At 43.2% G+C, this 27,408-nt stretch overlaps 1 protein-coding gene across 1 annotated transcript in view; it reads left to right on the top strand.

The window, feature by feature from the left end:
* Positions 1 to 27,203, top strand: part of TENM2 (teneurin transmembrane protein 2) — a 524,046-nt gene extending 496,843 nt beyond the window's left edge. Inside the window, exons 24-27 of the mRNA XM_045792137.2 lie at positions 10,293 to 10,589; positions 12,079 to 13,693; positions 23,288 to 23,418; positions 25,063 to 27,203. Of these exons, the coding sequence (XP_045648093.2) occupies positions 10,293 to 10,589; positions 12,079 to 13,693; positions 23,288 to 23,418; positions 25,063 to 25,824 (2,805 nt within the window). The 3' untranslated portion in view covers positions 25,825 to 27,203. The remainder of the gene's footprint in view (positions 1 to 10,292; positions 10,590 to 12,078; positions 13,694 to 23,287; positions 23,419 to 25,062) is intronic.
* Positions 27,204 to 27,408: the final 205 nt, after the last annotated feature.

Below are 27,408 nucleotides of genomic sequence, written 5' to 3'. Positions count from 1 at the left end.
AAAAGAAACTCAAAATGAATGAAAGACCTACACGTGAGACCTGAAACTGTAAAACTCCTAAAAGAAATCATAGACAGTAATCTTTTGGACAACAGCCTTAGCATCATATGTATGGCTAGATCTCCTTAGACAAGGCAAACAAAAGCAAAAATAAACAATTGGGACCACACCAAAATAAAATCTTTTGCACAGCGAAGGAAACCATCAACAAAGCAAATAGGCAACATACTGAATAGAAGATATTTGCTATTGATATGTCCAATAAGGGGTTACTATCCAAAATATATAAAGAACTTATACAATTCAACTCCAGAAAAAACCTCAAATAATCCAATTAAAAATGGGCAGAGGACTTAAAATGCCATTTTCCCAAAGACATACAGATGGCCAACAGACACATGAAAAGATGCTCGACATTACTAATCATCAGAGAAATGCAAATCAAAACCACAATGAACTATCACCAGTCAGAATAACTCATATCAAAAAGCTAAGAAATAGCAAGTATTGGCAAGGATGTGGAGAAAAGGCAATTCTTGTGCACTGTTGGTGGGAACGAAAATTGGTGCAACCACTGTACAAAACAATATGGTGGTTCCTCAAAATTTTTAAAATAAAAATACCATAGGATCCAGTAATTCCACTACTGAATATTTAGCTCAAGAAAACAGAAACACTAATTCAAGAAGATACATGTGCCCCTATATTTATTGCAGCATTATTCCCACTAGCCAAGATATGGAAGCAACCCAAGTGTCTATTAATAGATGAATGGATAAAGAAGATGTGAGGTGTATGTATGTGTGTATGTATGTGTGTGTGTATATATATATATATCACATGTATATAATGGAATATATATATAATGGAATATATGTGTGTGTGTGTATATATATAATGGAATATTATTGAACCATAAAAAAGAATGAGATCTTGCCATTTGCAACAACGTGGATGGATCTAGAGGGCATTATGCCAAGTGAAATAAGCCAGACACAGAAGGACAAATACCACATAATTTCACTTACATGTGGAAACAAAAAAAAAAAAAGCCAACCAACCAAACAGAAACAGATTCATAAATAGAGAACACCGGTGGTTGCCAGATGGGAGGGGGTTGGGGTAAGGGCAAAACAGATGAAGGGGATTAAAAGGTACAAACTTCCAATTATAAAGTAAGTCATGGAGATGAGAAGTATAGCATATGGAATATAGTCAATAATATTGTAATAACACTGTGGTGACAGATGGTCACTACATTTATCATGATGAGCATTGAGTAATGTTTAAAATTGTTGAATACCATGTTATACACCTAAACTAATATTATATGTCAACTGTACTTCAATAAAAACTAAAAATAAATACATTTTTTAAATAAAGTGAAACAGATGTCAGGGAAGTTTGTATCAACATAAAAGTGCCATAATATTAAAGGCATCCTGGAAGGACAGCTACCTCGGAGAGTCTCCTGGACTTAGCCTGAATAAGAAATAAACTTCAGTCATTTTAAGAAAAAAAAAATATCTAGGAAAACAATTTAACCAAGGAGGTGAAAAACCTATACTCTAAAAACTATAAGATAGATGAAAAATTTGAAAACGACACAAATAAATGAAAAGATATTCTGTGTTCATGGATTGGAAGAATTAATATTAGATATGTCCATACCACTCAATGAAATCTACAGATTCAGTGCAATCCCAGTCAAGCTACTGATGACATTTTTCACAAAACTAGAGCAAAGAATCCTAAAATCTGTATGGAACCACAAAAGACCTTAAAAAAACAAAACAATCTTGAGGGAGAACAAAGCTGGATGTCACGCTCCTTGATTTCACGATATACTACAAGGTTCAGGTAATCAAAACAGTATGGTACTGGCACAAAACCAGACACATAGATCAATAGAATAGAATAGCAAGCTTAGAGGAAAACCCACACATATATGGTCAATTAATCTACAGCAAAGGAGGCAAGAATATAAATGTGGAAAAGACTGTCTCTTCAATAAATGGTGCTAGGGAAACTGGACAACTACATGCAAAAGAATGAAACTAGATCACTGTCTTATATACAAAAAAAAAATTCAAAATGGATTAAATATTCAAAGTGGATTAAGACCCCAAATCCTAAAACTTCTCAAAGAAAACATAGGCAGTAATCTCTTAGACATCAACCTTAGCAACATATTCATGGATATGTCTCCTTAGGCAAGGGAAACAAAAGCAAAAATAAACTACTGGGACTACACCAAAATAAAAAAATCTTTTTTTTTAAAGATTTTATTTTTTTAAATAATCTACACCAATGTGGGGCTCGAACCCACAACCCCAAGATCCAGAGCCACATACTTTACTGACTGAGCCAGTCAGGTGTCCCCAAAATAAAAATCTTTTGTACAGCAAAGGAAACCATCAACAAAATGAAAAGGCAACCTACTAAATGGGAGAATATATTTGCAAATCAGACATCTGATAAAGGATTAATATCCAAAATATATAAAGAGTTTATATAACTTAATATCAAAAGGCAAATAACCTGATTTAAAAATGGGCAGAGGACTCAAATAGATATTTTCCCAAAAAAGACATACAAGAAGGCCAAGGTGCTTGAAAAGATGCTCATCATCACTAATCATCAGGGAAAACAACTGAAACCAATGAGATATCACCTCATAGCTGTCAGATTGACTGTTATCAAAAAGACAAAAATATTAAGTATTGGCAAGGATGTAGATAAAAAGAAACTCTTGTGCACTGTTGGTGGGAATGTAAATTGGTGCAGTCACTATGGAAAACAGTATGGAAGTTCCTCAGAAAAATTAAAAATAGAACTTTACTATCTGACCCAGCAATCCACTTCTGGTTATTTAGCTAGAAAACACTAGCTTGAAAAGAGATATGTTCCCCCATGTTTACTGGAGCACTATTTATAATAGCCAAGATATGGAAACAATCAAAGTGTCCATTAATGGATGAATGGGTAAAGAAAACATGGTATTTATATACAATGCAATATTATTTGGTGACAAAAAAGAATGAAATCTTGCTGTTGCAACCACATGGATGGACCTCAAGAGCATTATACCAGGTGAAATTAGTCAGAGGAAGACAAATACCATATGATCTCTCTTATTTGTGGAATCTAGAAAAAACTCTCATATTACAGAGAATGGATTGGTATTGCCAGAGACAGGTGATAAGAGGTGGCAGAAATAGGTTAAAAGAGACAAAAAGTAAAAAAAAAAAAAAAAAAAAAAATTTAAAAGGAAGCAAGAAAGACCCCAAATATGCAACCTAACTCTACACCTTAAGGACTAGAAAAAAGACATCCTAAGCCCAAAGTTACTAGAAGAAAGGAAATAATGAAGAGCAGAAATAGAGAATAGGCAAACAATAGAAAAGATTAATCAAACTAAGAATTGGTTCTTTGAAATGATTTTTTAAATTTGACAAACCTTGAACTAGATCAATCAAGGAAAATAGAGGACCCAAATCAACAAAATTATAAATGAAAAAGGAGACATTATAACTGATACTACAGAAATACAGAAGCTCATTAAAAGGCTATTATGAAAAACTATATGCAAACCAACTGGACAACCTAGAGAAATGGATAAATTCTTAAATGGATAAAAGGAGACTGAATCAGTAATCAAAAATGTCCCAAAGAAGAAAAGATCAGACTCAAAGGCTTCACTAATGAATTTTACAAAACATTTAAAAAAGAATTAACACCAATCCTGCTCAAACTCTTCCAAAAAATCAAAGAGGAGGGAACACTTCCAAACTCACTTTATGAGGCCAGCATTACCCTAAGTAAACCAGATATCAAAATCGGGGGGGGGGGGGACTACCAGAAAAGAAAACTACAGACCAGTATCCCTGATGAATACAGATGCAAAAATTCTCAAAAAAATACTAATAAATTGAATTTAGCAGCAAGCACATTAAAAGGATCATTCACCAGGAACAAGTGGGATGTATTTCAGGGGTGCAAAGATAGTTCAACATACACAAATCAAGCAATGTAATGTATCACATTATCAGAATTTTTTAAATCATACGATCATCTCAATAGATGCAGGAAAACATTTGACAAAAGTAAATATCCATTCGTGATTAAAAAAAAAAACTCAGCAAACAGGGTATAGAAGGAATATACCTCAATATAATAAAAGCCACTTATGACAAGCCCACAGCTAACATACTCAATGGCGAAAGATTGAAAGTTTTTTCTCTAAGATCAAGACAAGGGTGCTAACTCTTACTATTCCTATTTAACAGTCCTAGACACAGCAATCAGGCAAGAAAAATAAATAAAAGACATCAGACTTAGGAAGAAGAAAATGGTCTTTATTTGCATATGACATGATTTTATATAGAGAAAATCCTAAAGATTCCACCAAAAAAGCTATGAGATCTAATCAGTTAATTCAATGACGTTGCAAGATGCAAAATTAACATACAAAAATCTGTAGCATTTCTAAACACTGAATTTTCTTAAAACAAAATAAATGTCCCATTTACAATAGCATCAGAAACAATAAAATATTTAAGAATAAATTTTAACTCAGGAGGTGAAAGATTTCTTCTTCAAAACTGTAAGACATTGATGAAAGAAATCAAGGAAGACACAAATAAATAGAGAGGTATCCTGTATTCATGGATTGGAAGAATTAATATTGATAAAATGTCAATGCTACCAAAAGCTGTGGGGTTTGGGTTTTTTTTAAGATTTTGTTTATTTATTTGAGAGAGAGAGAGCATGAGTAGGGGGAGAGGCAGAGGGAAAGGGACAAGCAGACTACCCACTGAGCAGGGACCCCAACACAGGGCTCGATCCCGGGACCTTGAGATCATAACCTGAGCAGAAGTCAGACCCTTAACCTGACTGAGCCAGCCACGTGCCCCCAAAAGCCATGTTTAGATCCAGTACAATCTTTATCAAGATTTCAATGGCACTTTTTATAAAAGTTGGAAAAAATCTTAAAATTTATGTTAAACCACAAAAGACCCTGAGTAGCTAAAGTAAACCTGAGAAAGAAAAGTAAGAGGTGTCCTACTTCCTGATTTCAAGCTATACTATAAAGATACAGTAATTAAAACAGTATGGTGGTGGTATAAAAACAGACAAATAGACCAATGGAACAGAACTGAGAGTCCAGAAATAAACCAAAGAATACACAGCCAACTAATATTTGACAAGGAGCCAAGAATACTCAATGGAGAAAAGATAGTCTCCTCAATAAATGGTGATGGGAAAATTGGATATTCACATGTAAAAGAATGAAAGTGGACCCATATCTTATACCACTCACAAAGATTAACTCAAAATGGATTAAAGACTTAATATAAGACCTAAAACCATAAAATTCCTAGATGAAAACAGAAAAAAAATCTCTTTGACATAGGTCTTGGTAATGATTTTTTGTATGACACCTAAAGCACAAGCAACAAAATCAAAATAAACAAATAAGACAAAATCAAACCAAAAAGCTTCTACACAGCCAAAGAAACAACTAACAAAGTAAAAAGACAATCTACAGAATGGAGAAAATAGTTGCGAGTTATATATATGATAGGAGGTTAATATCCAAAAAATATTTTTTAAAAAACTCATAGGGGTGCCTGGGTGGCTCAGTTGGTTAAGTGGCTGCCTTCAGCTCTGGTCACTTTGGCAGGGAGCCTGCTTCTCCCTCTGCCCCTGCTCATGCTGTCTCTCACTGGCTCTTTCTTTCTCAAATAAATAGGTAAGTATATTAAAAAAAAAACTCATAAAACTCAATAGCAAAATTAAAGTAATCCAATTTAAAAATAGGCAAAAGGGGTCACCTGGCTGGCACAGTCAGTAGAGCACGTGACTCTTGATCTCCGAGTCATCAGTTGGAGCCCCACATGGGCATAGAGATTACTTGAATGAATACATACGTACATACACACATACATACATACCTAATAAAAATGGACAAAGGACCTGAGCAGACATTTTCCTGTAGAAGATATATGAAGAGCCAAAAGATGCATGAAAAGATGCTCAACATCACTAACTGTGAGGGCATTGCAAATCTAAACCACAGTAACACCTCACCCCTGTTAGGATGGCCATCAAAAAGATAAGAGTAAACGCTGGCAAGGATGTGAAGAAAAGGGAACTCTCATGCACTATTGGTAGGACTGTTAATTGGTGCAGGCACTATGGAAAACTGTGGAGAAGCCTCAAATTTTTAAAAATGGATAATACATAATCCAGCAATTTTACTTCTGGGAGTATATCCAAAAGAAATAAAAACGGTATGTCAAAGATCTATCTGTACTCCCATGTCCATTGCCGCATGACTTATGATAGCCAAGACGTGAAAACAACCTGTGTGTCCATCAACAGATGAAGGGATTTTTAAAAATCTGTTTATATATTTACAACAGAATATTATTCAGCCATAAAAAAATGAGAAAACCCTGCCATTTGCAACAACATGGATGACTCTTGATGACAATATGCTAAGTGAAATAAATCAGAAAAAGACAAATACTGCGTGATCTCATTTATATGTGGAATCTTAAAAAATAAATACAAATGAAAACTTACAGAAAAAGAGATCAGATTTGTAATTACCAGAGATGGAGGGTAGGTGGAAGGAGAATTGGAGGAAAGTGGTCAAAAGGTACAGATTTCCAGTTACAAGATAAGTACTAGGGCTGTAATGTACATCATGGTAACTGTAGTTAACACTGCTGTATGATATATAGAAAAGTCGTTAAGAGAATAAAATCCTAAGATTCTCATCACAAAGTGAAAAAATTTTTAAGAGAAAAAAAGAACATCATATGAGATGACAGGTATTAACTAAACTTATTAGGGATTTCATTTCATTATACCCATAAGTCTATTACGCTGTATAATTGAAATGTATACAGTGATGTGTGTGAACTATATCTCAATAAAGGTAGGGGAGGGAGCTAATTCGAACCAATGCTGTAACAAAATCCCTTTCCCAAGGACGTGGTAAATCGGGGAATAAATTCCCACCTTAAATTATCAATGGCTAACGTTTGGAACTTACTACTTCTTTATGGTTGGCGCACTGAGGCCAGGGGTCAGAGGCCTTGTCAACTCTACATAGTAGCCATAAACCCAAATGTTGGCAGTCAGAGGTTAGGGACCCCTCTTCTGGTTTAGCCCATTATTCAGTTCCTTCTGCAATCTTAGCACCCTCACATGTTAATATAATTGTTATAATGATGGTCATGCTTATATGTATGATTTACGTGTTCTTTCCCATGGTTACATGCTACAGTATATATTCATATATATACGAAGATAGATACACACATGATTATGTTATGGTTATATATATATGATTTGCCTGTTAGCCTCTCTCAGGTAAATGAAGATGGGTATATGTATCGCTCCAAGGGTATTTTAACCAAGAATATACATCAGAATCACCCAGCTCCTATTCCCCAGGGGGCTGATTCAGCAGCTGTGGAGTTGGCCCAGCAGCAGTGCTTTGAGAGAGCATCGCAGATGGTTTAGAATCACATGCCTGATGGAGAGCAGCTGGTCAGAGAGGTGGTACAGCCTAGGGGTGAAGACACTGAGTTCTGGACTGGGATCCTGGCTCTACCACTTATTATTTGTATAAGCTTGAACAGGGCACTTAAACCTATCTGCACCTTGTGTGTAAAGTGGGGATAATTGTGCTTGCCTGGGAGTATTGTGAGGATTAAACAAGATAAGGTAGCTCTGAGAACACTCTAAGCCCATCATAAATTCTCAGGACACATTGTTTTGTTGGTGTTGTTCATCCCTGCTTTCCAGGGCAGGCACCAAGCCTGACACTAGCAGAGATTTAATGTCCATCAAATAATAAATGCACAGAGAGCTGTATGATATTAGCAAAGAGAAGCAAAAAGAGAAATTAGTAAGGAAAGGGAAGGAGGAGAGAAGGATGATCAAGAATATGGGAAATACATAGGCATGATAAGGAGTCACCAGCAGTTGGCTTCAGGACACCCTGAAAATCATTCCTCATTGTTGCCACATTATTCATTCTCCTAATAAAATGTTGGCAAGGTCTTGAACTGAAATTTTCAAACTCACAGGATTAAGAATCTTGATGGCCTTCTGCACTTGTCTCAAGTGTTTTATCCCCTTCTCTCTGAGATGACTCCATGGAAATGGCAATAGTTTGAGCAATCAAGTAGTCCTTGGGTTCAAATCCAGCCTCCACCACTTGTCTAGATTTGTGACCCCCTCTGGGCTCCACTGCCCATATATAACATAATTTCTACCTGTGTAGTGAGAATTAAACTGAGGTAAGATAGGTAAAGTACTTAGCCAACACCTGTCAAAACATAAGGGGCTTATATCAGTTGAGATTAGTTTCAACTGCTAGTAACAGAGATTAGAAATAACAATGGCTTAAGTAAGATATGAACATATTATTTGTTATGACCTAAAAGGAGTCTAGAGGTAAGCCATTCATGTCTGGTATAGATGACCATTAAAAGATAACGTAGGTCAACAGGGATCTAGACTTTCTCTGGATGAGCCATCATCCTTGAGGCTTCCATCCTCAAAGTATTTATAAGCTGAATGCTGGAGCTCCAGGGATCGCAGCCACCTTCCACCCAGGAAAAGGGGGAAAGTGGAAAGAACAAATGGATGCCTGTTTCTCAGTGGAGTCAGCTTCCTTTAAGGTTCCCAGGAGACCCAGCTGAAAACTACCACTTACATCATGTTAGCCACCCCTCTGTCCAGGGGAAGCTATGAAATGTAGTTCTTTACCTGGGTACAATGCTGCTCCCTAGAACACAGGTTTCTGTGGTATTAGAATTATTCCATGTCTCCCCATCAAGCTATAATATGGAGCCCTCAGGGGCTGTGGCAATGCTTTACCGTTTCTTCATCATTTGACAAGTCAGGGCACTCAGTGCATATGTAATACAGGAATCAGTAAAGCTGGTTAAATGTCTAAGTGGTTAACTGGTTCAAGTGTGAAGACCTAAGTTCCAGACCAACCCTACCACTTCATTGTTATGTGACCTTGAGCAAGTATGTAACCTCTCTGCTTCGGGCTCAGTTTCCTTATTTGTCAAGTGGTCCTTGTGAGCACCAACTCAGACAAGAGATGCAAGTTGCCTAACACGGTGCCTATGTACACTACCCCCAGCATGTGTTAAAGTTATTACCATCACCACCATCAACATCACCATCATCACTATTATTAGATGCTATTGCATTATTAGGTAAGGTAAGGAAGTACCAGACGTATCTCACTTCTCTTCCCTTTGCCTGTTTACATCTTCCCTTGCCTTCAGTCGTCACCCCAGGGACATCTGGATTTGCCTTCGATTATGTTGAAAGAGCCTGGCCTCAGTCGGCCTCATTTTATTCACTTCCAGCCATCCACTCGGGACTAGCTGAATCTCAAGTGTCCCTCTCCTTTGCCCCTAACCAGAGTCTAGTCACCCAGCTCTGCCTTCTGGGACAGGCTCTCTTCTCTGATCAGATCAGCTTCTAAATAAATATTAAATTATGGCTAGATGTGTTCCACTATTCCTTTCAAATCTAAGTACATCAGTTCCTTTGTTGGAATTTCCCAGCCCTGTTGAGGTCTCCCCACTGATGTCTTGCATCCTTGACAGTGGCAAGATTTTTCTCTAAATAGAAGTAAAGAAGTTCACATAGCAATAAGCCTTCCTATTCCCAGATTTTTGCAAAACATGGATTTCTAAGACATCCTCCCCACCCTCCTAGGTACCTTTATTGAGATTTCAGAAGAAATCTTGGCACCTACTCTTAAAGATCATTAGCTACTCAGCCGGTGATATGCCAAAAAAGGGTTGAAAGTGTGCAAATATATAAATCATCTTGCCCTCCAGGGTGGCCAGGCAGGGCAGTCAGAACCCCAGTGTCCAGGGCTGTTGTGTATGGCTAATTTGTACAGTGCACAATTTTCACCATTCACACGTTCTACAACAAGATGATACTCCTTATAATTGTGGGGTGCATAGTCTACATAACCGCTTACGGCAGCTATGCCCAAATTAGTCATCTCTGACCATAAGCAGCCTCATTTCTGTATCTTCGTGCACCCTACGAATATTACCATTTTCTTTGTGTGCCATGATGTAAAGGAGTTTAGGAAACACTACTCTCAGTAACTTCAAGGTTTGTTCTTGCTCCACTGAACACTTGTTCCCTGGCCATGTCAGCCATGTCCTTCACAGAAGCTAACACTCCCAGGTGATGTCTCTCAAACCAAGTCCATTGTGTTCTCCTAGGTCCATGGAAGAAATCTCTTGTCCATTGACTATGACCGGAATATTCGGACAGAAAAGATCTATGATGATCACCGAAAGTTCACCCTGAGGATCATTTATGACCAGGTGGGCCGCCCATTCCTCTGGCTCCCCAGCAGTGGGCTGGCAGCGGTCAACGTCTCATACTTCTTCAACGGACGCTTGGCTGGCCTTCAGCGTGGGGCCATGAGTGAGAGGACAGACATCGACAAGCAAGGCCGAATCGTGTCCCGCATGTTTGCCGATGGGAAAGTGTGGAGCTACTCCTACCTTGACAAGGTAGGTGAGCGTGATGTCCTCACTCAGCTGGGGCTCTCCCTTATTCACACTGCTCTTTCTCAGCTGACCTGATATGCTTTGCCATGAAACATTTAACATCTTTACTTTGACTCTATAAGGTCTCCCCTCGTGCTCCCATCCTTACTGGGAGGGAGGAAAATCTGAAGGAAAATGTTATTCCTAGCTCATCACTGTTACCATTAAAAGGGGGAAAAAAAAGTGCTAGACACTCAATAATGGCAAAAAGAATGGATTGTCTGATTTTATTCCAAAAAAAAAAAAAGAAAAAAAAAGTGCTGTTGAAGCGGGCAGAATCATCCCACTGGCATCGCAGCTAATCATTATTTATGAACTGGAAATGCAATGATTCATTTCTGCCTTGCCCAAAATTAAGTCATCCGGGTAGGGAATTTTGCCTAAAACTCAGGCACACAGAGCAACACCCTCCTACTTGGCCTATTGGCTAAAACAGCCAATGGATTCTCTCTGCATAATTCCCTGTGTCTGAAAATGCCAAATGCAGGTCTTTGTGTCAGAAAGGGTCAGGTTGGAGCAGCCGTAAAAAGAGGTCCCTTTGGGGTACAAGCCAAGACTTTTGAAGGCTGTCCTGGTCCTCTATGTCATTAGACGGGGGCTTGCTCAGCTCAGGCCTCCCCCTGTGCTCACCTCGACACAGGTTCCATTTCTATTTCTTCCTTTCTTGCCTCTCCATTACAGAAGTCACTTGCAGACAGAGCAGTGACCTCCTCCATAAGAGTGGGGCTGCTGTCCCTTTGGTCATCCCTGAATCCTGTTCTCATTATGCCATAAAATACTAGAATGGTTAACCGGGGGAGGCAAGAATCACCCAATTGCCCCAAGTTTGAGGCCATTTTTATCCCCCCAAAATTGATGATTCTGGGTTATTTAATCTTTTCAGTAGTTTCTAAATGGAAGATATGCTTTCTTTTTAGATGTAATCAGGGGTGGCCAAAACATAGCATGGGTGTCCCCTGCTGGGCCAGTGGCAATCATTTCTAAACAATCTTAGGATTTCTTGTTATCAAGCTCTAGAGGCAAACTCAGTGCTTCTCACCTCAGTCCTTCAAGCCCTCTCAAAATATGGTCCAAGCAACATCAGGATCACCTGGGTGCTTGTTACAAAAGCAGATTCTCAGGCCACCTTCCCCCTCATCCTCCCACCAAACTACTAAATCAGAATCTGCCTTTTAACAAGATCCCTGGGTATTTCACACACACACACACACACACACACACACACACACACACACACACTAAAGTTCAGGAAGCACTGGTCCAGGTAGCCACCATAATCCATCAGAATTAGCATGCCCAGTGAAATCAATCTACTCATAATCTCTGGTCTAAATTTCCCCATCCTTCTTGGCTTTTGAATTGCCATTTTGGAAAATGGGATAGATTCTGTGCATTTGAGTACTTGGTCTTGAAGAGCCAGCTCATGCGTTCCTTCCCCCTTTCCTTCCTCCAGTCTATGGTCCTCCTGCTTCAGAGTCAGCGTCAGTACATATTTGAGTATGACTCCTCTGACCGTCTCCACGCCGTCACCATGCCCAGTGTTGCCCGGCACAGCATGTCCACCCATACATCCATTGGCTACATCCGCAACATTTATAACCCTCCTGAAAGCAACGCTTCGGTCATTTTTGACTACAGTGATGACGGCCGCATCCTCAAGACGTCCTTTTTGGGCACTGGGCGCCAGGTATTCTACAAGTATGGGAAACTCTCCAAGCTATCAGAGATTGTCTATGACAGTACTGCTGTCACTTTTGGATATGACGAGACCACCGGCGTTTTAAAAATGGTCAGTCTCCAAAGTGGGGGTTTCTCCTGCACAATCAGGTACCGGAAGATTGGCCCACTTGTGGACAAGCAGATCTACAGGTTCTCCGAGGAAGGCATGGTCAATGCCAGGTTCGACTACACCTATCATGACAACAGCTTCCGGATTGCAAGCATCAAGCCCGTCATAAGTGAGACCCCCCTTCCCGTTGATCTCTACCGCTACGATGAGATTTCTGGCAAGGTGGAGCATTTTGGCAAGTTTGGAGTCATCTATTACGACATCAACCAGATCATCACCACTGCTGTAATGACCCTCAGCAAACACTTTGACACCCACGGGCGGATCAAGGAAGTCCAGTACGAGATGTTTCGGTCCCTCATGTACTGGATGACAGTGCAATATGACAGTATGGGAAGGGTGATTAAAAGGGAGCTAAAACTGGGGCCTTATGCTAACACCACTAAGTACACCTATGACTACGATGGGGATGGGCAGCTCCAGAGTGTGGCTGTCAATGACCGCCCAACCTGGCGCTACAGCTACGACCTCAATGGGAACCTGCATTTACTGAATCCGGGGAATAGCGTACGCCTTATGCCCTTGCGCTACGATCTCCGGGATCGGATAACCAGACTCGGCGATGTGCAGTACAAAATTGATGACGACGGCTATCTGTGCCAGCGAGGGGCTGACATCTTTGAATATAACTCCAAGGGCCTCCTAACAAGAGCCTACAACAAGGCCAGTGGGTGGAGTGTCCAGTACCGCTACGATGGTGTAGGGCGGCGGGCTTCCTACAAGACCAACCTGGGCCACCACCTGCAATATTTCTACTCTGACCTCCACAACCCGACCCGCATCACCCATGTCTATAATCATTCCAACTCAGAGATAACCTCACTCTACTATGACCTCCAGGGTCACCTCTTTGCCATGGAGAGCAGCAGTGGGGAGGAGTACTATGTCGCCTCAGATAACACAGGCACTCCTCTGGCTGTGTTCAGCATCAACGGTCTCATGATCAAACAACTGCAGTATACGGCCTATGGGGAGATTTATTATGACTCCAACCCTGACTTCCAGATGGTTATTGGCTTCCATGGTGGACTCTATGATCCCCTGACCAAGCTGGTCCACTTCACTCAGCGTGATTATGATGTGCTGGCAGGACGATGGACCTCTCCAGACTATACCATGTGGAAAAACGTGGGCAAGGAGCCAGCCCCCTTTAACCTGTATATGTTCAAGAGCAACAATCCTCTTAGCAATGAGCTGGATTTGAAGAACTATGTGACAGGTGAGGACTCTACCGTCTCAGTTGGGCAGTGGCTCCCCGGGGGGTGGTTGTCCTGGCAGACTGTTGGGAACTTCGAAACAAGGTCTTACTTCTGATGATAGGAGAATCCTGGAGACCTATAAACACTGGTCTGTGTGGTACCTAGAACAGTCAAGTGACAGCAGCACAGAGCAGTCTTCAGACCTATTTGAAGATGTCCTAACCATTTTCAAGTCCATTTAGTTGAAATAACTTTTATAAGAGCACTTCCTACCCCGAGAGAGGAAAACAGCCTTATGGAGGGGGAAATAATGGGACTCTGGTGTCAGAAATGCCTGGTTCAGACTCTCTCACTTCTACTTATAAGCCAAAGGACTTTGGGCTAGGTTTCTAATCTCTCTGAGCTGTAGTTTCCTTCTCTGTGAAAAAGTACTATAAAACCACCCCACAGAGTGATTGTGAGACGTAAATGAATGTATGCAGGTAAAGTTTAGTGGCTAGCACTCAGACAGTGGGTGCTCACAGAAGAGTATCTGCTCCTGCTATTACCATTATCATTACAAATGAAGGACTGAGTTAGCATAGGTAAGAGATGACTAAGACCCAGTTCCTGGCCTCAAAGCAGGCTGGCAAGATACAAACAGCCAATGCTAATGCAAAGCAGAATTAGGTTTGTGCTACCATATAGGTGTCTGTTCAGTTATTTGTTCAATAAGCATTTATAGAGTGGCATTATATTAGATTCTGGGGATAGAAATGATGAACAAAGGGGGCTGTGTATATATGTGTGTAGATGACTTCAAGTTTGAAAACTGTGACATAGTACAGAAGGGTCCCATGTCAAACTGGGCTTGAATATTGAAGGGGATCTTGGTTGGCAGAAATGAGCTCAAGGCTAAAGAAAGACTATGAGTCAAAAGGACATAGGAAGCTTGGAGAAGGGCCAAGGAGGGCAAATAATCTACTGCCTCATGATAAGTGAGAAATTGGTAAAATAAGGTTCCCTATCTCTTATCTCTTCCATGTATCTCCGTCCATCTATTCCTCCATTAACCCATTCAACAAATATTTTCATAATATCTAGCATAGACTAATACCCATCTCCTCATCCACATATCTCCATCTCTATCCATTCATTCACCCATTCGACAAATATTTTTATAATATCTAACATATACTAAGTATCGGAGATGCAGTGGACAGCAAGATAAAGTTCTTATCCTCGGGAAATAAGGAAATCAGGATGGATGGATGGATGGATGGATGGATGGATGCAGAGACCAACTTTCAGCAAGGAAGTTAAAGTCATCCTCCCTGTCCATGCATCGTAGAGGAGCAACAGTACGGACCCCAACTCCAAGGCCCCTAAGTTCCAGAAAACTCACATCCCTTGGCCATGAGCCAAGGAGACAGCAAACCCAAAGGGTCCCTACCCTCAGGTGACCAGGTGTCACTTGTCCACCCTCAAGAAAGGAAGCAGCAGCTAGCCGACCACAGGGCTGCCCTCGATGCCCCCATGCTACAGAAGGATGACCTTAAAGATCAATTGGGACCATGCCGTATCTCATCATCACATTCCAGAGCCTTTGAAGCTGAACCCAGCATCCCCCTACAACAGAAGCAGCTGGTACCTTTTGAGCCCAAGAGCTCTGACCAAGCTAGTTCCCTCCTGTTCTCCCCACCGCACCTCATTGAGAGGCCCTGCCATGGTACTCTGCCATGCTCTCTCTTCCCCATGGCTCAGCATGACTGTTATCCCCCAGTTCACTGCACTTTCAAATTAAAGGACCTCTCAGGAAAACATACGCACACATATGTGCGTACAGAGTTTCAGGTGACAATAAGTGCTATACAAATAAAATAGGATAAGGGGTTAGACAGGGAGTGATGGGAAGCATCTCCTATATTTAGGGTGCTCACAGAGGACTTTCTGAGGAGGTGGCATTTCAGCAGAGACCTTTATGAAGTGGGGAAGGGAGAGGAAGAGTGTTCTCGACACAGGAACCAGTGTGAATGGGAAGGCAGACTATGACTATCTTAGCCTTGGGAGAATTCCCTCGCCCTCCAGAATGTGCTTCCCAAAACATAGCTTGGCATTGGATAACTTAGGGATGAGTCAGCCAGAGTCAAATAAAAAGAAAGCCCTCAGTGTGGGCTGAATGGACACAAGAGCTGCCAAGGTCCACACAAAATCATTCACAGAGCAGTCAAACTCACTGACCCCTCAGCTACTTCCCTAGTTCTCCTGCAAAGGAAAAAAAATTATCAGAATAATCTGAACAGCAATATGACTTTCCTCATTCTAGCACTTCACGGAGACTCAATAAATGGGAATCAAATCAGGTTGAACTAAGTCCAACAAAATTGAATCCAGAAACCATTCGAAAGAGTCTAAAATAAAAGGTAGTGTTAGAGAAGCACGTGCATAGAGCTGATGGGAGCAGTCAAAGCTGGGGAAAGGAGGGCCCAGGCAGAGCGGAGCGTCAGACCAGGCACAAGCCCACACCTGCTGCCCATTCAAGATGAGCTGCCCCCTGGAGAGAGGATCCTAGCAGAGAACACCAAATCATTCTCTGCTGTTTCAGTGTTGGCTAATCTGTAAACCCGTCTAAATGAGTCTTAATTTGCCACTTAGGAGACGAGCACAGTGGTTGAACTTGCTGCTCACAATTTAAGCAGAAGAAGTAATTAAGATGTAGTCGGGAGGAACGCAGAGAACAGAACCTTCTCTGGTTGGTGCTCAAAAAAAAAAAAAAAAATCATTGATGTTTTGGAAACAGAGCTCTCTGAATGCAAGAGGCAGCCGCTGAGGCTGGAGGAGCTTCTGCTTCCTCCTGAGAATGCAAGCACAACGGAGACCAGCCTAGAGTACCCATGAGTTCGGAGGCCCCGGGGCTGGAGCAGAGGCGTAGCCACCAGGAGGGGGTGAAGGAGGGCCAGAAGTGCTTCCTTTCCCGCTCATAGCCTCCAAAGAAGCACCCTGCCCAGGGGCTCCTGGGTAGCGCAGTCGTTAAAGCGTCTGCCTTTGGCTCAGGGCGTGATCCCGGCGTACTGGGATCGAGTCCCACATCAGGCTCCTCCGCTGGGAGCCTGCTTCTTCCTCTCCCACTCCCCTGCTGTGTTCCCTCTCTACCTGGCTGTCTCTCTGTCACATAAATAAAATCTTTAAAAAAAAAAAAAAAAAAGAAGCACCCTGCCCAACCAGTATTTTTTTAAGGTAATGTATTGACGACTGATACATCTGTGATAACCAGATATCAGAGGAAAGGATGTAAAAAAACAGACTGGGAGGCAGACGCCCTCCCCCAACTACCTCCAGGGCCTCAGTCTTTTCCAGTCTGGCATCACAGGAAACTCCTCAGTTCCAGACAAATGGGGGGCCCATTCCCAGCCCCCAGCCTGGCCTGTAATTCAGGCCCATTCGTCCTCCTGTAAGAACCTGAGTACGTCTCAAGACCCCGTTGTTGGCCTTGCTAACCACTGTGTCACTTGGGTGATATCTCAGACTTTCTGAGGCCTCATTTCTTCGTCAGCAAAATGGTGGTAATCATAGCGCTGACCCCTTGGGGCTGTGAAAAGTAAATGAGGCCTGCCGTGTAAGGTGCCTAGCACAGAGCTAAGGCTAATAAATGGTAGGGATGCATTTTGTTACTTATAAGCAGCCATGGACTTGGACAGGTGGAGTCCCCAGATGAAGAGCAGAGATACCACCTCTGCGTAATTTTCTCAGGAACGTGGGGAGGGGTCTCCAGATCCACCCTGAAACAGACCCAAATTCTGGCCTAAGTGGCCCTGCTTTGGCAAACCTGACACCCCAGACAAATGTGAGTTAAGCGAACGTCCTAGAAATCATCGGCAATGACTTGTATTTTCTCCTCACCCCTTCTCCCTGGCGGGTCTTTGGGTTTACAAACCCCAGGCACATGTGAGCATGTGGGATTTTACGGAGTTGAATTTCCCTAAGTGCGGAGGAAGGCACAACCTCCCTCTCACATTAACCCTCTTCTCAGATCTACACTTAACACCTAAGATGCTGTTCTGACAGCGTTTTTGGAGACGGAGAGTATGCTCGGCGGCCACAACATCATCACATGCCCTGAAGAACATGAGAGGCGAACAGTAATGAGCTATTAGGAGGGGCCGCCTCGTCAGCTCCTGCCCCAAAGGCTCCCTCTCTACAGAACGTGTAGGGAGCCTGTCACCAGATAACACTAATTACCTCAAAAAGGAAGAGGGGTATTTGTGTGGTGCCAGAAGTGCTTTCTGCAGAATGGAGGAGATGAGCAACTTGAATAAACGTTTCCGAATAGGTTTAGACTTAGAAACTAAGCCATGTTAGAAACTTTAAGGAAAAGAAAAGAAAGTAGATGGCATGCTCTATCGCCCTTCATGGGAGCAGCCATTAAAATGTCCAGTCTCAAAGGCAGGGGGTTCTCAACATCACCTCCTGAGTACTAGTGAGGGGTCCTGGCAGCAAAGAGATCAGGATGGGGAGAGTCCTGGAGGGCAAGACTTCTCTTGCCTTTCGTGGAATTCCCCACATATCCTCCATATCCCTGATGAAAGATGGGATGACTGTATACAGTATACAGATGAGGTATTAAATAACATGGAAACACAGATGGGGAAAGTTTGCCTCTTTAGTGCTCTTTTTATTCTTCCAATTCAGCTGAGGAGAAAGTCTCCACCTAATGCTGGTATGTACTTCACACCTCATTAACACTTCCAATCTCCCCTTGTAACAAAGAGAGTAGGTCTGAGACTCCCTCAGTAGCAGGTAACAAAAATCATGCTCTAATTTAATTGCATTGCTTTGTTTTCTTTAATTTTACAGTTACTTTCTGTTTGCATCAAGTGAGTTTGCTTTCCCATTTATGGTAGGAACATGAAGTTTTTAAAAGTTTTTAAAGTCCATTTTTTAAAATGGACTTAAGTGGAACAGGCAAATTTTATCTTTTCAATCAGTAAGTCAGTACTACTGCAGGTGATACCTGGGTACGGCAAAACAGCTGTGATGAGCGACCATGAATATCCAAAGTGGGGAGATCCATCCTCCACAGCCGCCAGCACCGACCTTGCACAGAACAGGTGCTCTGTGAACGTATGATCATTGCTGGATTAGAGCCAGGATCCTCTCTGCTGGATGCAGACACAAGGCAATTGCAAACCTGTATTCTTCAATGACTCTTCCATGGTAACTACTATTAGTGATAGCCCAAGTTATTGGAAGAACTAGTCTGTGGCCAAGGACGATGGATGGACTGTGGATCCCAGATTCCCTCTCATCAGAAGGTTCTTTTATGCCTATGTGTTTTGTAGCAAAGTCAACATTAAACTCCTCACAGCAGTCCCAGGGCAGGAGGTAGTTATACCTTACTTAACCTCTTCAGAAGCATGCTCTCAAGGAACCGTTAGTTCCTCTGTCACATTTACACTACTCACGGTAGCTTTTGCCACATATATTCAGTGTTCTTTCATTCATTCGTTCCATGTACGCTATCAAGCACTTATTCTGTGTCAGCCAATATCATAGGACCTGGGAGGACATCAGTGGATAAAACAAAATTTTTAACTCCCTGCCCTAATGGAACTCGCGTTCCCAGTGAGGGAGACAGACAGTAAACCATAAATACACCAACGATACAGCATGTTAGAATGTGATCACTTTGGGGGCAGGGGGTGGAGGATGAACAGAATGAGGGGACTTGGGATGGAGGTGGAGAAGGGGGGTAGTTAAAATGTGGAGAAGGGGGGTAGTTTAAATGTGGTGGTTGGGTTTGCCTTATTCAAGAGGCAACATTTGAACAAGACTTGAAAGGAGTGAGAGAGCCAAAAAATACTTCTAGGCAAGTACACTCTGGGCAGAGGAGCTTGTCAGTGCAAAGACCCCCAGATGAGTGTGTGCCTGGCGTGTTCAAGAAATAGCATCAAGGCTGGAGCTGTGTGAGCAAGGGAGAGAGCAGGAGAACATGAGGTCAGACAGGTAACAGACGAGTGTTCTTACAGACCAGTAGGAAGACTTTGGCTTCTTCACTGAGAAAAATGGGGATTCCCTGGGTGTTCCGAGCAGAGGAATGGCATGGTCTGCTCCAAGTTTAAAGGCTCATTCTGGCTGCTGTGCTGATAAGATATGAGGGGAAGAAAGGTGAAAGCAGGGAGCCAGTTAGAAGTTCAGGTGAGGGATGATGGGCCAGGATCAAGGTGGTAAAGTGATAAGAGGACAAAGATTCTTGATCTATTTTAAAAGTAAAAGTAAAGGATTTAACCATATGACCCAGCAATTTCACATCTAGGTATGTATATAAGCAAGAGAACTGAAAACAGGTTTTCAGACAAATATCTGTACACAAATATTCATAGCAGCATTATTCATAATAGTAAAAAAAAATAAACACATAAAAACAACCCAGATACCCATTAACTGATGAATGGATAAACAAAATGTATATACCTAAACAATGGAATATTATTTGACCATGAAAAGAAATGAACTCTATTGATATGTGCTACAATATGGATGAGCCTTGAATACATTATGCTTAGTGAAAGAAACCAGACACAGAAGGCTGCATATTGTATGACTGTGTTTGTAAATAATATTCAGAATAGGCAAGTCCATAGAGAGAGAAAGCAGTTTGTTGGTTACCAGGGACCGAGGAGAAAGGAGAATGCAGAATGACTGCTAATAGGTATAAGGCTTCTTTTGGGGGTGATGAAAATGTTCTGGAATTAAATAATAATGATGGTTGTACAATATTGTGAATGTACTAGAAGCCACTGAATTGTGTACTTTAAAATGGTTAAAATGGTGAATTTTATGTTATGTGAATTTTACTTCAATTAAAAAAAAAAGTAAAGGGTTTATCGATGGATGTAGAGAGAAAGGAAAAGAAAGGGGGCAAGTATGGTGGCTGGAAGGATGGACTGGCCATCATCTGGGATGGAAAAGTCTATGGATGGGACAGGTCTGGGGAGGAAGATCAGAAGTCCAGTTTTGGACAAAAGTTTGAAATGTAATTAGATAAAGTAGTTTGGAGTCCAAGGAGAGGTCCAGGATGGAGATAGAAATTTTGGAGTCAGCATCAGTATGTAGATGGGCCCTAAGGATGGATCAGATCACCATGTTTGTGAGAGTAGGTGGAGTGGAGAAGTTCACAGACTGGGTCTAGGGCATTCCAACATTAAAGAGATCAGGAGGCAGACGAGGAGGAACCAGAAAGGGACAAGGAGTGGCTACCAAGGTAGGAGAAGAACAAACAAGTGAATGTGTTGTCCAGAGAACCAGGAAAAAAGGAAAGTCGGGAGCATTCCACTTGTCAAGTACTTCTGAGAAGTCAAATAAGATGAGGACCCAGATTAACATCAGACTTAGCAACATGGAGGTCATTCATGACCTTGGCAAGAGCTCCTTCGGTGGAACAGTTAGGGACAGAGCCTGATTCAAGGGAGAATGGGAGACAAGGAGTACAGAGAATTATTTTAATCCTGAGGAGGTTTTTTTCAAGGAGGGTGAGAGAAATGGATGGTAGCAAATGGGAGAAGAAGGGACAAGAAAGAAATTTCTTTTAAAGTGGACATTTGGTAGCATGTTTGTATGCTGATAGGGTTGATCCATTGAAAAAGGGAGTAATTTGATGCCATGGGGGAGAGAGAGAGAGTTGCTGGAGTGATGTCCTTGGGTGCACAAGAAAAGATGCTGCCTACTGCCCATGCGGAGGGCTGACTGCAGCAGCTCATCCGGAGTAAGGAGGCAGGAAATACAGATACAGATGCTGGAAGCCCAGTCAATGTGATGAGAGTTTAGGGGAATTCCCCTCTGGCTGCATTTGGTTTTTTCAGAATATAAAACAAGGTCAGCTGTTCTAGTGAGAAAGGAAAGCAGATGTTGATGGTTTTAGGAGAGAGAAGATGTAACATCACCCAGCAGAACAGGAGAATGACTGATGAAGGAAGGGAACATTGTCAGGCAGCAGGAAGGCACAACTGGGGTTCACGGTCAGGAATTTAAAGTGACACCAGTCAGTGTAGTTACATTTATTTCTCCAGTCGCATTCAGCGGCATGGGCACACATAAGGAACAGGCAAATATATGGATTTAACCAAAATTGTGATTTCACCAAGCAAGTGTGATAAAGTGAGAAAGGGACACGGGATCTGACAGTATAGAAGGAATGATTCTAATGATTGGCCATGGATGTGTGCTAGATAAGAAAAGAGACCAAGATGTTGAGGAATAGGGACAAGAAGCTTAAGATGGATTGAAGATCGTAGGGAGAAGGGGTGAGGATCAAGGAGCATGGGTGTCAGGTTACAAAAAGGAGTAAACTAGAAAGAGTCCAGGTGGTGGTCAGAGGGTGATATGCAAGAAATTGAGATAACGGGAGATCAGAATTATTGGTGATGACAGGGTCCAGAGGAGGCACAAGGGTGAGAGCTCGTCATCAAAGGAATGAAGAGGCCAGAGTGTTAGAAGGATCAAGTGCTTGTATAAAGGAAGCACTAAGAATGAATTTAGAAACAGAGGTGGAGAGAAGGACAGTGAAGCAGAAAAGCACCCAGAAATGCAGGTGAGCGGCCTGGGGGTCCGTAATGACTGTAACAAGGAGCACTTGGATCTCCAGGCCCAGCAATGGTAGGAAAAGAAGTGGGGAGACGTAGGGCATGACGTTGGGGTGCCCGTTATAAATAGGGACAAGGAGTCTGAGAAGGGGACTCCTGCTGGTAGATGGCATGGGTGAGGCTGTGAGTGCTGCAAGGGGTGGGTGTCCAGGGCTCTCTACTGATCGCTGTGGAAGGAGGCAAGGCAGCCTGGGATCTGCAGTCTTACTCTGAGAGCAGGGCCTATGGGGCAAGAGTATGATTCCCAAAGCAAGGGACTCAGCCATGACCCTGGAGGGGAAGGGAAGTCTTACTTTGAACACGCAAGAGCACTCTCTGGCCTCTCCTTGAAGAGCGCGCATCTGGGAAAAGGGTCTCAGAAGCCAGAAGACTTTGTGCCTTCTGCATACTTTTGGAACCTCCTTTCCATAATGAGCCAGCCTCAGTGCAGTCCCCCACCCCTGCCAATGTCTGCACAGTGTTAATAATCATCCTTTATCCACCTAGTTGATCATCGTACCTCCAGCCTCCAAACACAGCAACTGGCCTATAACAGATGCTCCCTCAGATACTCGCCAAATGAAGGAGTTCCTATTTACTGAGCAAACTATGTGCCAGGCACGGTGACAAGGATTTCTCCTTCCACCCTCACAACACCCCAACGACATTGGTACAGTTATCATCCCAATTCACATCTGAGGAACCCGAAGCTTAGAAAGGGGCAGGAACTTACCCAAGGTCGCACAGTAAGGGGGTTCGAAACTAGATCTTACTCCGGCCCCGGCCCCCTCCATCACTGCATGGGGTTATCAAGTGACCAGGCTTGGAAGGACATCCTTCCCAGGACCCATGTAAAGCGGCTCTGGGTCTGGACCAGGAGACCCTCACAAGCTCTCGCCTCCCTCCCTTGCCAGACTCCACACCCAACCACCCAGTTTGTTTTGTTCTCTCCCCACGATCCTCAACTGCTTTCCGTCCGTCCTGATTCAGAAATCTTTATTTTTGTTTCCACCGTAGATGTGAAAAGCTGGCTTGTGATGTTTGGATTTCAGCTTAGCAACATAATTCCTGGCTTCCCAAGAGCCAAAATGTATTTCGTGCCTCCTCCCTATGAATTGTCAGAGAGTCAAGCCAGTGAGAATGGACAGGTAAGTGGAGGTTCCTGCCAAGAATCCGAACGATTGTCCTCATTCCCTGTTGCAAACGGACCCACACGGGAGCCAAGGGCATGTCAGTAGAGGAGGCAAACATCGGAGCTGGGTATAAAAAGGTGCATGAAATGTTGTGACTTCCCAGGAAAGCAAATGTCAGTGCTGTCACCTGTCTGGCACAGCACGTATTTCTTCCCAACCTCAATTATTACCTTAATTGTGGTATCATTATCTGTTCGGTATATACCCTTGAGTCACTCCTTGATTAACAACAGCACAGAGAAAGCTAGCAGCAACCTACCATCTGCACTGCCTATAAGATCATAACCCTTTTGGCTTTTATGGGATGTAATATAACTGTGGTTTGCAGTTTCTATCCCATTAAGGAACATTCTTATGCCCAACATAAAACCTCAGCGTTTTATGGCCCAAATGTATACAGATTAAGTTTTCAGAACATAATTTGCGCTTGGGTCTTTCAGCGATGACCGAGAGGTGGTCAGTTTCTGTTTGGGTGCTGCTGAGACCTCTGGCACGGTCAGACGGGAGGGGTGGGCATCGGTGTTCAGATAACCCCTGTTACAGGACAGTGCCCGGCAACATAAAAGTCAGAAAGGTCTCAGCTGCTCTGAATAATCACCCACACTGTGTAACTAGAGAGAGACGAGGAGGAGCTGGTGGGTAATTGAGAACAACGTTCTCTCAGTTCTGCCCTGTGGGGAGCACTCAGTGGATGAATAGCCATCATTTCTCTCATTTATCTAAGTGCCGTTACCTCCCAAACACAGCCTCTTCCATTATCCCAGTCTGTCCCCCAACCACCAATTGAGATGAGTTGTAATTTGTGAGTAGGGAGCTCAAGGCCAAGGAGATAATGGTGATTTCGTCCCTCTGCAGAACCGGGGCGAGGATTCAAAGCCAAGGACTCAAAGCCCAGGGATATTCCCTCTGGCCCGCGGTGCCAGAACCGCTTAGTCTGGTACTTCTGGAACATGCGTATGCACACAAACCACCAAGGGCGTGTCCTGTTACGATGCAGCTTCTGACTCAGTAGGTCCGGAGTGAGGCCCTGAGATTCTGCTTTTCTAACAAGGCAGGTCCCTGCGATTCCTCTGCTGCTAGCCATGCTTTGAGTAGCAAGGTCTTAACCCAAGCAAGTTAATGAATACCCAGGGCATTGGCCTTGAAAAAAATCTAGGTCACAGCAGCAGAGTTCATAGCTTCTCAGAGGAACTCCCTGCCCTTCAGGTCAGAATATTCCTGGGTCTGAAGTACACAAGACAGCTGCCAAGCCATCCGAGAGCACGGTGACTCTCTCTTCTCCAATAATGGAGACGCGTGGTAAGGTGGTAGGCCTGGGTACAGAGGTCAGCAAGGTGGCGAACCCCTGCACCGTCTCTTTAGTCAGGGTCACAGCTACAAGGCGGACAGGGCACACCATCAGAGCACTGGGAACCAGCCAGCCTGGGCTCGTTTCAAAAGATAGGACTGTATTAGCCCACATCATTACAGACAGAAGATCAGTTCTTGCAGGGAACCCAAGCATTTCCCTTGCTGACCCTATTTTAATGAGTTTCTTGGCCCATGCAAAGAGCTGCCCGGACCATCGTCTCAGCCCTCTGTGTTTTCTTCTGCCCATAGCTCATTACAGGTGTCCAGCAGACAACAGAGAGGCACAATCAGGCCTTCATGGCTCTGGAAGGGCAGGTCATCTCCAAAAAGCTCCATGCCAGCATCCGAGAGAAAGCAGGCCACTGGTTTGCCACCACCACACCCATCATCGGCAAAGGCATCATGTTTGCCATCAAAGAAGGACAAGTGACCACCGGCGTGTCCAGCATCGCCAGCGAGGACAGCCGCAAAGTGGCCTCTGTGCTGAACAACGCCTACTACCTGGACAAGATGCACTACAGCATCGAGGGCAAGGACACGCACTACTTTGTGAAGATCGGCTCGGCCGACGGCGACCTGGTCACGCTGGGCACCACGATCGGCCGCAAGGTGCTGGAGAGCGGGGTGAACGTGACCGTGTCGCAGCCCACGCTGCTGGTCAACGGCAGGACTCGAAGGTTCACCAACATTGAATTCCAGTACTCCACACTGCTGCTCAGCCTCCGCTACGGCCTCACCCCCGACACCCTGGACGAAGAGAAGGCCCGCGTCCTGGACCAGGCGAGACAGAGGGCCCTGGGCACCGCCTGGGCCAAGGAGCAGCAGAAAGCCAGGGACGGGAGAGAGGGCAGCCGCCTGTGGACTGAGGGCGAGAAGCAGCAGCTTCTGAGCACGGGGCGCGTGCAAGGGTACGAGGGGTATTACGTGCTTCCCGTAGAGCAGTACCCAGAGCTCGCAGACAGTAGCAGCAACATCCAGTTTTTAAGACAGAATGAGATGGGAAAGAGGTAACAAAATAACCTGCTGCCATTCCTTGTCTGGATGGCTCGGCGGGAGTAACTGTTATCTCCTCTCCTAAGGAGATGAAGACCTAACAGGGGCACTGAGGCCGGGCTGCTTTGGGTACCAAGTGGCAAGACGGCTCACATTTTTTGAGTTCAACTGCTACTGTCCAAGCGAGAAGTCCCCCATCCTGAAGTAGACTAAAGCCTGGCTGAAAATTCTGAGGAGAACAAAACAAACGAATGAATGAACAAACACGCGAAATGTCCCAAGTTCCCCTAAAATATGGCCCACTTGTTCTGGGTCTACACAGAAAAACAAAAACAAAACAAAACAAAGACACAAAATGTCTAAAAGGAACAAAAGAACAGAAAAACACAACAAAATAAAAACACACACACAAAAAAAAAACCACAAAAAGCAAAACAGACACACCGACCGAATAACAAAGACGTGAAGACGGAAAGGCCTCACGTTCTATTACCTCACTCATCACACGTGAGCGACGCAGAGACATCCAGCAGGGCCGCGTCACAGACCAGCTGAGGAGCCCGGGTCAGACTGCCTGTCGGACAAATACCGCAGACATTTTCGTTTAAACCAATACAGGTGCATTTAAAACACGACTTTGGGGGGTGACTTGTGTGTAGCAACCGGGGAGGGGGGGGATAAAAGTGAAAGAGTGAGCACTGGAAATACTTTTTAAAGAAAAAAAAAAAACACTAAAAACACACAAAAAAAAGGAAATTAATATCAAAAAGCAAAGCAAAATAATACCGTTCAGCACTTAACTCTCAGGTCCCAACTTAGTCTGGCCTGACCTAAGGTATTTGAGCGCAGAGTGTAAGATTTAATTCAAAATGGTGGCTAGAAGCACTACAGATTAATTTCATACTCTTTCGTCTTTGGAGATTCCATTGTGGACAGTAACGCGCAGTTACAGGGTGTAGTCTGTTTAGATTCCGTAGTTCGTGGGTATCAGTGGCAGTAGAGGCGTGGCATTGTGACACTCTTTTGCTAACGGGCACCACTTCAGATCACCCTGTACATACATAAGCCTCAAGGCACGATCACTGTTTCAGATTTAAAATTATTAGTGTGTTTGTTTGGTCCAGAAACTGAGACAATCACATGACAGTCACCACGAAGAGAGAAAATAAAAACGTAAAAAAAAAAAAAAAAAAAAACAACAACAACAAAAAAACAAAAAAAAAGTCTAATAAGAACTTTGGTACAGGAACTTTTTTGTAATATACATGTATGAATTGTTCATCGAGTTTTTATATTAATTTTAATTTGCTGCTAAGCAAAGACTAGGGACAGGCAAAGATAATTTATGGCAAAGTGTTTAAATTGTTTATACATAAATAAAGTCTCTAAAACTCCTGTGGACACTGGTCTTCTGTGGAAATGCTTTGAGGTGAGGAAAAGGTAGACAGAGGCTGCCGCAGGAGAGGGGAGCTGCCGAGATGCTGGTATTTCGGACTTTCGTTTGAGGCAGCTCAGTGCTCCCCAAACTGCTACACATGCTAGAGCGATCTCTGCCTGTGCCCGCAGCGCCCTCTCTGCGTGGAGCAGAGGTGAGAGGAAAGT

Source organism: Ursus americanus, chromosome 15 (assembly GCF_024610735.1).
Source record: "Ursus americanus isolate L20-20 chromosome 15, mUrsAme1.1.p, whole genome shotgun sequence".
NCBI classification, from domain to species: domain Eukaryota; kingdom Metazoa; phylum Chordata; class Mammalia; order Carnivora; family Ursidae; genus Ursus; species Ursus americanus.
Note: the sequence above shows the minus strand (reverse complement) of the source record. Positions and strands in the feature narration are given on the sequence as shown.